The sequence below is a fragment of the Oncorhynchus clarkii genome, chromosome 4 (genome assembly GCF_045791955.1).
Source record: "Oncorhynchus clarkii lewisi isolate Uvic-CL-2024 chromosome 4, UVic_Ocla_1.0, whole genome shotgun sequence".
Classification (NCBI taxonomy): domain Eukaryota; kingdom Metazoa; phylum Chordata; class Actinopteri; order Salmoniformes; family Salmonidae; genus Oncorhynchus; species Oncorhynchus clarkii.
The window spans coordinates 92905625-92917942 of NC_092150.1; the positions used below are offsets into that span (position 1 = coordinate 92905625).

The 12318-nt window shown below is 42.6% G+C and overlaps 1 protein-coding gene across 1 annotated transcript in view; it reads right to left on the minus strand.

The window, feature by feature from the left end:
* The window catches only part of LOC139407923 (runt-related transcription factor 2-like), a 176665-nt gene that overhangs the window by 38907 nt on the left and 125440 nt on the right, over positions 1–12318 (minus strand). Inside the window, exon 4 of the mRNA XM_071151801.1 lies at positions 11437–11541. Coding sequence (XP_071007902.1) covers positions 11437–11541 — 105 coding nt within the window. The remainder of the gene's footprint in view (positions 1–11436; positions 11542–12318) is intronic.

Below are 12318 nucleotides of genomic sequence, written 5' to 3' on the forward strand. Positions count from 1 at the left end.
AGTAGTAGCAGCAGCAGTAGTGGTAGTAGCAGTAGTAGTAGTAGTCGTAGTAGCAGTAGTAGTGGTAGTAGCAGTTGTAGCAGCAGGGAAGTAAACCCTGTCAGTCCTGAATATTTAATGACAGAGGGATCTCGGGTTACATAGTGATCTGTGATACATGGGTTACACCTCTAAACACAAAGTCTTGCGCAGCTAAATCCTAACCCTAACCCTAACCCCTAACTCGTACCCTAACCTAACCCTAACCCCTAACCTAACCTAACCCCTAACCCCTAACCCATACCCTAACCTAACCCATACCCTAACCTAACCCTAACCCATAACCTAACCAAACCCCTAACCCCTACCCAAACCTAACCCCTAACCTAACCCTAACCCCTAACCCTAACCCATACCCTAACCTAACCCCTAACCTAACCCCTAACCCATACCCTAACCTAACCCCTAACCCATACCCTAACCTCTAACCCCTAACCCATACCCTAACCTAACCCCTAACCCACACCCTAACCTCTAACCCCTAACCCATACCCTAACCTAACCCCTAACCCCTACCCTACCCTAACCCCTAACCCCTAACCCATACCCTAACCCCTAACCCCTAACCCCTACCCTAACCCCTAACCCCTAACCCACCCTTCCATACCCTAACCTAACCCATACCCTAACCCAACCCATAACCCGTACCCTAACCCTAACCCCTAACCCGTACCCTAACCTAACCCCTAACTCGTACCCTAACCTAACCCTAACCCATACCCTAACCTAACCCCTAACCCACACCCTAACCTCTAACCCCTAACCCATACCCTAACCTAACCCCTAACCCACACCCTAACCTCTAACCCCTAACCCATACCCTAACCTAACCCCTAACCCCTACCCTAACCCCTAACCCCTAACCCATACCCTAACCCCTAACCCCTAACCCCTACCCTAACCCCTAACCCCTAACCCAACCTAACCCATACCCTAACCTAACCCATACCCTAACCCAACCCATAACCCGTACCCTAACCCTAACCCCTAACCCGTACCCTAACCTAACCCCTAACTTGTACCCTAACCTAACCCTAACCCATAACCCGTACCCTAACCTAACCTAACCCTAACCCATAACCCCTAACCCCTAACCCCTAACTCGTACTTGTGGTGGTAGTAGTGGTAGTAGTAGTAGTAGCAGCAGTAGTAGTGGTAGTACATCTGGTCCCCACAAGTATAGTTCAACACATCCACCCACACACACACACACACACACACACACACACACACACACACACACACACACACACACACACACACACACACACACACACACACACACACACACACACACACACACACACACACATTCACACATTCTCACACACACACACGCACACGCACACGCACACGCACACGCACACGCACACGCACACACACACACACACACACACACAAGTCAGTGATCTCTGATGTATGTAGAGGAGTATGAAGGGAGATGTGTTAATATAGAGCTAAATGTATAGTAGCTACTGGTACATCTACCCAAACACCTAATGTGTAAATGAGAGCCTGAAACACTGTCTTGAATTAACATGAACTGTAATTGGAGACAAAAACATTTCTTAGGCGTTTACACACTCGTTTCTGCTTTCACACATGCGTTCAGATGTGTCAACGTGTGAATGCATCAAGGTGTGACTGCGTCAAGGTGTGAATGCATCAACGTGTGAATGCGTCAAGGTGTGAATGCGTCAAAGAGTGACTGCGTCAAGGTGTGAATGCGTCAAAGTGTGACTGCGTCAAGGTGTGAATAGGTCAAGGTGTGAATGCGTCAAGGTGTGAATGTGTCAAGGTGTGAATGTGTCAAGGTGTGAATAGGTCAAGGTGTGAATGCGTCAAGGTGTGAATGCGTCAAGGTGTGAATGCGTCAAGGTGTGAATGCGTCAAGGTGTGAATGCGTCAAGGTGTGACTGCGTCAAGGTGTGAATGCATCAACGTGTGAATGCGTCAAAGTGTGACTGCGTCAAGGTGTGAATGCGTCAAAGTGTGACTGCGTCAAGGTGTGAATAGGTCAAGGTGTGAATGCGTCAAGGTGTGAATGTGTCAAGGTGTGAATGCGTCAAGGTGTGAATAGGTCAAGGTGTGAATGCGTCAAGGTGTGAATGTGTCAAGGTGTGAATGCGTCAAGGTGTGAATGCGTCAAGGTGTGACTGAGTCAAGGTGTGAATGCATCAACGTGTGAATGCGTCAAGGTGTGAATGCGTCAAAGTGTGACTGCGTCAAGGTGTGAATGCGTCAAAGTGTGACTGCGTCAAGGTGTGAATAGGTCAAGGTGTGAATGTGTCAAGGTGTGAATGTGTCAAGGTGTGAATGTGTCAAGGTGTGAATGCGTCAAGGTGTGAATGCGTCAAGGTGTGAATGTGTCAAGGTGTGAATGCCTCATGGTGTGAATGCGTCAAGGTGTGAATGCGTCAAGGTGTGAATGCGTCAAGGTGTGAATGTGTCAAGGTGTGAATGTGTCAAAGTGTGAATGCGTCAAGGTGTGAATGCACCAACGTGTGAATGCATCAAGGTGTGACTGCGTCAAGGTGTGAATGTGTCAAGGTGTGAATGCGTCAAGGTGTGAATGCGTGAATAAATGACAACATAGTATTCTAGAACTGCCTCTGCCTTGTCAAACAGGCGGTCAAACAGACAACTTCGGATGTCTTTTGCTTGTGTTTATTTTTGATCGTTCTAGGCCAGGGCAATCCAGGGCAATCCAGGGCAATCCAGGGCAATCCAGGGCAATCCAGGGCAATCCAGGGCAATCCAGGGCAATCCAGGGCAATCCAGCTACGACTCTCAGGAATTTTGTCACCCTCCAATCTAACGAGTCCTTGCATCAGAAAGGGAAACAGACGGTCTGTTTCCCTTTCTGATGCAAGGACTCGTTAGAAGGGAGGGTGACAAAATTGACGGGAGGGAAATTAATTAAAAGCGTTCTTCAGCCAGACAGGAATTTGGCATGACCTGATTTGACATTATTTATTGAGATGCTTCGTTTTCAGATAATAAAAAAATAAAAAACTTTAAATGCGATTGCAACACCTCGACTCACATCGGTTGAGCGTTCTCCACTTCTTTCCTAATTACCTTTAGGAACATTTCGTTTTAAGTGCTTTATTGGTGCGTTGCTTTTTATTCATTTCTTTTGAAGAATAATCACATAAGGAAAATAATATAGCTAATATAATATAGAGTTGAATAGCTAATATAATATATAGGTGAACAGCTAATATAATATATAGTTGAATAGCTAATATAATATATAGTTGAATAGCTAATATAATATATAGGTGAACAGCTAATATAATATATAGTTGAATAGCTAATATAATATATAGTTGAATAGCTAATATAATATATAGGTGAATAGCCAATATAATATATAGTTGAATAGCTAATATAATATATAGTTGAATAGCTAATATAATATATAGTTGAATAGCTAATATAATATATAGGTGAACAGCTAATATAATATATAGTTGAATAGCTAATATAATATATAGTTGAATAGCTAATATAATATATAGGTGAATAGCTAATATAATATATAGGTGAACAGCTAATATAATATATAGTTGACTAGCTAATATAATATAGTGTTGAATAGCTAATATAATATATAGTTGAATAGCTAATATAATATATAGTTGGATAGCTAATATAATATATAGTTGAATAGCCAATATAATATATAGTTGAATAGCTAATATAATATATAGTTGAATAGCTAATATAATATATAGTTGGATAGCTAATATAATATATAGTTGAATAGCCAATATAATATATAGTTGAATAGCTAATATAATATATAGTTGAATAGCCAATATAATATATAGTTGAATAGCCAATATAATATATAGGTGAACAGCTAATATAATATATAGTTGAATAGCTAATATAATATATAGTTGAATAGCTAATATAATATATAGGTGAATAGCCAATATAATATATAGTTGAATAGCTAATATAATATATAGTTGAATAGCTAATATAATATATAGTTGAATAGCTAATATAATATATAGGTGAACAGCTAATATAATATATAGTTGACTAGCTAATATAATATAGTGTTGAATAGCTAATATAATATATAGTTGAATAGCTAATATAATATATAGTTGGATAGCTAATATAATATATAGTTGAATAGCCAATATAATATATAGTTGAATAGCTAATATAATATAGAGTTGAATAGCCAATATAATATAGAGTTGAATAGCTAATATAATATAGAGTTGAATAGCCAATATAAAATATAGTTGAATAGCTAATATAATATATAGTTGAATAGCTAATATAATATAGTGTTGAATAGCTAATATAATATAGAGTTGAATAGCTAATATAATATATAGTTGAATAGCTAATATAATATATAGTTGAATAGCCAATATAATATATAGTTGAATAGCCAATATAATATATAGTTGAATAGCTAATATAATATATAGTTGAATAGCTAATATAATATATAGTTGAATAGCTAATATAATATATAGTTGAATAGCTAATATAATATAGAGTTGAATAGCTAATATAATATATAGTTGAATAGCCAATATAATATAGAGTTGAATAGCTAATATAATACATAGTTGAATAGCTGTTCTGGGTATTAAATCACTTTTGTCACATTATTCACACATCAGTCTTGATCAACTTCATCGTTCATTCATCATCTCCTCTCCCCAATTTGAGCCACGGGTGTGTGTGTGTGTGTGTGTGTGTGTGTGTGTGTGTGTGTGTGTGTGTGCTAGACATTCTGATAATATAATAAATAATAAGTCTTTAGTAAATTACAGGATTTCATGGAGTCTGAGGTAAATTACATTAGAATGGGATTTCATAGAGTCTGGGGTAAATTACATTAGAATGGGATTTCATGGAGTCTGGAGTAAATTACATTAGAATGGGATTTCATGGAGTCTGGAGTAAATTACAGGATTTCATGGAGTCTGGGGTAAATTACAGGATTTCATGGAGTCTGGAGTAAATTACAGGATTTCATGGAGTCTGGGGTAAATTACAGGATGTCATGGAGTCTGGGGTAAATTACAGGATGTCATGGAGTCTGGGGTAAATTACAGGATTTCATGGAGTCTGGAGTAAATTACAGGATTTCATGGAGTCTGGGGTAAATTACAGGATGTCATGGAGTCTGGGGTAAATTACAGGATTTCATGGAGTCTGGAGTAAATTACAGGATTTCATGGAGTCTGGGGTAAATTACAGGATTTCATGGAGTCTGTAGTAAATTACAGGATTTCATGGAGTCTGGAGTAAATTACAGGATTTCATGGAGTCTGGAGTGAATCACAGGATTTCATGGAGTCTGGGGTAAATTACATTAGAATGGAATTTCATGGAGTCTTAGTGAATGGAAGAAAGCACAATCAATCAACAATTTAATACTCCTGGCAAATATATTAATCCTTCACTTACAATCTATCTATTTTTCTCATTTGCGATTAGAAAGGTTCACAATTCATGTAAGACATCACAGCACAGCTACTGTAATACTGTATATGGCACAGATAAATCAACTGTTGGTGGTGAACAGAGACAGGTGTGTCCAACCTGCCTGGAGGATTCAGATCTGATGAATAAGAGAGTCAGACAGGGAGTCAGATAAATCAACTGTTGGTGGTGAACAGAGACAGGTGTGTCCAACCTGCCTGGAGGATTCAGATCTGTGATTTAAGAGCTGTTGGAAACATCACATGGCTGACTGGTTGTGTGATTGGCTGATTCATGTGACTGGCTGATTCATGTGACAATCAGATGAATCAGAGAGTCAGACAGGCAGTCAGATGAATCAGACAGTCAGACAGGCAGTCAGATGAGTCAGATAGGCAGTCAGATGAATCAGACAGTCAGACAGGCAGTCAGATGAATCAGACAGTGAGACAGGCAGTAAGATTAATCAGACAGTCACACAGGCAGTCAGATGAATCAGACAGTCAGACAGGCAGTCAGATGAAACAGACAGTCAGACAGTCAGTCAGATGAATCAGACAGTCAGTCAGATAAATCAGACAGTCAGTCAGAAAGGCAGTCAGATGAGTCAGACAGTCAGTCAGACAGGCAGTCAGATGAGTCAGACAGGGAGTCAGATGAATCAGACAGTCAGACAGGCAGTCAGATGAGTCAGACAGTCAGACAGGAAGTCAGATGAATCGGACAGTCAGTCAGATGAATCAGACAGTCAGACAGGCAGTCAGATGAGTCAGACAGGCAGTCAGATGAATCAGACAGTCAGACAGGCAGTCAGATGAATCAGACAGTCAGACAGGCAGTCAGATGAGTCAGACAGGGAGTCAGATGAATCAGACAGTCAGACAGGCAGTCAGATGAATCAGACAGTCAGACAGGCAGTCAGATTAGTCAGACAGGCAGTCAGATGAGTCAGACAGGCAGTCAGATGAGTCAGACAGGCAGTCAGATGACTCAGACAGGCAGTCAGATGAATCAGACAGTCAGACAGGCAGTCAGATGAATCAGACAGTCAGACAGGCAGTCAGATGAGTCAGACAGGCAGTCAGATGAATCAGACAGTCAGACAGGAAGTCAGATGAATCGGACAGTCAGTCAGATGAATCAGACAGTCAGACAGGCAGTCAGATGAGTCAGACAGGCAGTCAGATGAATCAGACAGTCAGACAGGCAGTCAGATGAATCAGACAGTCAGACAGGCAGTCAGATGAGTCAGACAGGGAGTCAGATGAATCAGACAGTCAGACAGGCAGTCAGATGAATCAGACAGTCAGACAGGCAGTCAGATTAGTCAGACAGGCAGTCAGATGAGTCAGACAGGCAGTCAGATGAGTCAGACAGGCAGTCAGATGAATCAGACAGTCAGACAGGCAGTCAGATGAATCAGACAGTCAGACAGGCAGTCAGATGAGTCAGACAGGCAGTCAGATTAATCAGACAGTCAGACAGGCAGTCAGATGAATCAGACAGTCAGACAGGCAGTCAGATGAGTCAGACAGGCAGTCAGATGAATCAGACAGTCAGACAGGCAGTCAGATGAGTCAGACAGGGAGTCAGATGAATTAGACAGTCAGACAGGCAGTCAGATGAGTCAGACAGGGAGTCAGATGAATCAGACAGTCAGACAGGCAGTCAGATGAATCAGACAGTCAGACAGGCAGTCAGATGAATCAGACAGTCAGACAGGCAGTCAGATGAATCAGACAGTCAGACAGGCAGTCAGATGAGTCAGACAGTCAGACAGGGAGTCAGATGAATCAGACAGTCAGACAGGCAGTCAGATGAATCAGACAGTCAGACAGGCAGTCAGATGAGTCAGACAGGCAGTCAGATGAATCAGACAGTCAGACAGGCAGTCAGATGAGTCAGACAGGGAGTCAGATGAATCAGACAGTCAGACAGGCAGTCAGATGAGTCAGACAGTCAGACAGGGAGTCAGATGAATCAGACAGTCAGACAGGCAGTCAGATGAATCAGACAGTCAGACAGGCAGTCAGATGAGTCAGAATGTCAGACAGGCAGTCAGATGAATCAGACAGTCAGACAGGCAGTCAGATGAATCAGACAGTCAGACAGGCAGTCAGATGAGTCAGACAGGGAGTCAGATGAATCAGACAGTCAGACAGGCAGTCAGATGAGTCAGACAGGGAGAGATGAATCAGACAGTCAGACAGGGGGTGGAGAACTGCCAGCATGTGTGTGGCCCAGGCACCGAGGAAGCCAGGTCAGGGAGGGTACGCACCATAGCAGACTGGCTACCTGGTCCCTCACCCCCTTAATACCTGGTCCCTCACCCCCTCAAACCAGTCAATACCTGGTCCCTCACCCCCTCAGACCAGTCAATACCTGGTCCCTCACCCCCTCAGTATTCTCTGAGATTCTCCAACCCCTCAATCTCTGATGTCACAATATTCCCTCACTCACTCACTCACTCACTCACTCACTCACTCACTCACTCACTCACTCACTCACTATCTATCTCTCTCTCTCTATTAAATTCAAGGGCTTTATTGGCATGGGAAACAGATGTTTACTTTACCAAAGCAAGTTAAATAAACAATAAGAAGTGAACAGTATATAATATACGTTTTAAAATAACATGTCAAATGTCATATTATATATATACAGTGTTGTAATGATGTGCAAATAGTTAAAGTACAAAAGGGAAAATAAATAAACATAAATATGGGTTGTATTTACAATGGTGTTTGTTCTTCACTGGTTGCCCTTTTCTTGTGGCAACAGGTCACAAATCTTGCTGCTGTGATGGAACACTGTGGAATTTCACCCAGTAGATATCGCCGTTTATCAAAAGTGTAATTGTTTTCGAATTCTTTGTGTGTCTGTGTAATCTGAGGGAAATATGTCTCTCTAAAATGGTCATGCATTTGGCAGGAGGTTAGGAAGTGCAGCTCAGTTTCCACCTCATTTTGTGGGCAGTGAGCACATAGCCTGTCTTCTCTTGAGAGCCATGCCTGCCTACGGCGGCCTTTCTCAATATCAAGGCTATGCTCACTGAGTCTGTACATAGTCAAAGCTTTCCTTAATTTTGGGTCAGTCACAGTGGTCAGGTATTCTGCCGCTGTGTACTCCCTGTTTAGGGACAAATAGCATTCTAGTTTGCTCTGTTTTTTTGTTAATTCTTTCCAATGTGTCAAGTCATTATATTTTTGTTGTCTCATGATTTGGTTGGGTCTAATTGTGCTGCTGTCCTGGGGCTCTGTGGGGTGTGTTTGTGTTTGTGAACTGAGCCCCAGGACCAGCTTGCTTAGGGGACTCTTCTCCAGGTTCATCTCTCTGTAGGTGACGACTTTGTTATGGAAGGTTTGAGAATCACTTCCTTTTTAGGTGGTTGTAGAATTTAACGGCTCTTTTCTGGATTTTGATCATTAGCGGGTATCTGTCTAATTATGCTCAGTATGCATTATTTGGTGTTTTACGTTGTACACAGAGTTTATTTAGCAGAATTCACCATGCAGAGTCTCAATTTGGTGTTTGTTCCATTTTGTGAATTCTTGGTTGGTGAGCGGACCCCAGACCTCACAACCATAAAGGGCAATGGGTTCTATAACTGATTCAAGTATTTTTAGCCAAATCCTAATTGGTATGTTGAATTTTATGTTCCTTTTGATGGCATAGAAGGTCCTTCTTGCCTTGTCTCTCAGATTGTTCACAGCTTTGTGGAAGTTACCTGTGGCGCTGATGTTTATGCCGAGGTATGTATAGTTTTTTGTGTGCTCTAGGGCAACGGTGTCTAGATGGAATTTGCATTTGTGGTCCTGGCGACGACCTTTTTTTGGAACACCAAAGATTTACTGTCAGTGCCCAGGTCTGACAGAATCTGTGCAGAAGATCTAGGTGCTGCTGTAGGCCCTCCTTGGTTGGTGACAAAGCACCAGACAGTCAGCAAAACAGTAGACATTTGACTTCAGATCCCAGTTGGGTGGCCGGGTGCTCAGCCCCCCCCCCCCCCCCCCCTCTGTCTGTCTGTCTGTCTGTCTGTCTGTCTGTCTGCCTGTCTGTCTGCCTGTCTGCCTGCCTGCCTGCCTGTCTCTCTGTCTGTCTGTCTGTCTGTCTGTCTGTCTGTCTGTCTGTCTGTCTGTCTGTCTGTCTGTCTGCCTGCCTGTCTGCCTGCCTGCCTGTCTGTCTGTCTGTCTGTCTGTCTGTCTGTCTGTCTGTCTGTCTGTCTGTCTGTCTGTCTGTCTGTCTGTCTCTCTCTCCAATTACATTTACTGCTGAAGACTTTATTAACATGGCAAGTTAAATTACTTATACTGTCAAAGTATCTCTCTCTCTCTCTCGTTCTCTCTGTCTCCTTGTGCCCTATGTGTTTATAGGCCTGGGTAACAGAGAGATGAAGAGGGGGAGAGAGGGAAGTTGTTTGTGATTTGATAGTGTTCATTGAGACGCCAGAGTCGAGAATCATGTTTTTATGAATAGGGAGGGAGGAGAGGAAAGCGAGGGAGGAGAGAACAGCTGTCTGCCAGACCAGTTGGCACTAGATGGAAATAGTAAAAAAAATATATACTCTTCAGTTGTTTTTATAAGCACCATTAAATAGAGCTGAGGCTAGCACTCTGCTACCCCCCCCCCCCACACACACACACCATCTACCCCTAAAGCCCAGCCTCTCTTACACACACACCATCTACCCCTAAAGCCCAGCCTCTCTTACACACACACCATCTACCCATAAAGCCCAGCCTCTCTTACACACACACCATCTACCCATAAAGCCCAGCCTCTCTTACACACACACCATCTACCCCCCCCCCCACACACACACACACACACACACACCATCTACCCCTAAAGCCCAGCCTCTCTTACACACACACCATCTACCCCTAAAGCCCAGCCTCTCTTACACACACACCATCTACCCATAAAGCCCAGCCTCTCTTACACACACACACCATCTACCCCCCCCCCCCCCCACACACACACACCATCTACCCCTAAAGCCCAGCCTCTCTTACACACACACCATCTACCCCTAAAGCCCAGCCTCTCTTACACACACACCATCTACCCATAAAGCCCAGCCTCTCTCACACACACACTATCTACCCCTAAAGCCCAGCCTCTCTTACACACACACCATCTACCCTTAAAGCCCAGCCTCTCTTACACACACACCATCTACCCCTAAAGCCCAGCCTCTCTTACACACACACCATCTACCCGCCCCCCCACACACCATTGGCTCTTTAGATAATCAGACCTGTTGATTGACCCTTTCGATAATCAGACCTGTTGATTGGCTCTTTAGATAATCAAACCTGTTGATTGGCTCTTTAGATAATCAGACCTGTTGATTGGCTCTTTAGATGATCAGACCTGTTGATTGACCCTTTCGATAATCCGACCTGTTGATTGGCTCTTCAGATAAGGGCTCCTGAGTGGCACAACGGTCTAAGGCACATCTCAGTGCTAGAGGCGTCACCACAGACCCTAGTTTGATTCCAGGCTGTATCACAACCGGCCGTGAATGGGAGTCCCATAATTGGCCAGGCATCGTCCGGGTTTGGACAGGCCGCCATTGTAAATAAGAATTTGTTCTTAACTGACTTGCCTAGTAAAATCATTTAAACAATCAGACCTATTACTTGGCTCTTTAGATAATCAGACCTGTTGATTGGCTCTTTAGATGATCAGAATTGTTGATTGGCTCTTTAGATAATCAGACCTGTTGATTGGCTCGTCAGATAATCAGACCTGTTGATTGGCTCGTCAGATAATCAGACCTGTTTCCTATAAAGAAAAGCTCTGTTGGGTTTGACTGGTTTTACTAGCTGTACCATTCAGTCCAACAACACTTGACGTACTGTGTGCGTGTGTGTGTGTGTGTGTGTGTGTGTGTGTGTGTGTGTCTGTGTGTGTGTGTGTACTCACTCCGAGGCTCGCGGGGTCCGTCCACGGTGACTTTAATGGCTCGATGGTATGTTGCTACTTGAGGAGGGTTGGTGAACACTGTGATGGTCAGCGTGAAGCTCTTTCCTTTGGGAACATCATCAGACACACTGAGTCAGAGGAGGACAATCACCTGCATTCACTACTTAATTCACCACCATCTTGATTCAACAGTGAGGCATGGTACCCTAGTTGAGAAGAGGTTTTCGATGTACCGATTCCATGGCACATATTTATAAACTGTTAATAAACTGACACGCCAAACGACGCCAGAATCAAAACACTTAAAAAAAAAACATTATTATACAACATTGTTGCAGCCAATAGAATGTTTGATATAGTGGGGATACAGCCCAGCTCTGCAGATTTGGATGTGGAGAGACAGGATCATGTGTTGTTTTGGTACTTTCCATGTGTAGCTTGGTTTTTGGTCACATGTCCAGAAATGGCTACAGAACTGCAAAATTTACTTGGAGTTAACTCTGCAAATAGCACTGCTGGGTGATCTGAAAAGTCATAGTCAATCGATCAATAATATAATAATACTCTTAGCAAAAATGTTTATCTTTAATTTAACGGAGAGATCTGTAGAAACTATGAAAATAAAAAGGTTCAGAAACATCACAGCACAGTTGAAAAAATATATGGCACATAAACTCAGCAAAAAAAATAAATGTCCTCCCACTGTCAAATGTGTTTATTTTCAGCAACCTTAACATGTGTAAATATTTGTATGAACATAACAAGATTCAACAACTGAGACATAAACTGAACAAGTTCCACAGACATGTGACTAAATGAAATGGAATAATGTGTCCCTGGACAAAGGGGGGGTCAAAATCAAAAGTAACAGTCAGTGTCGGG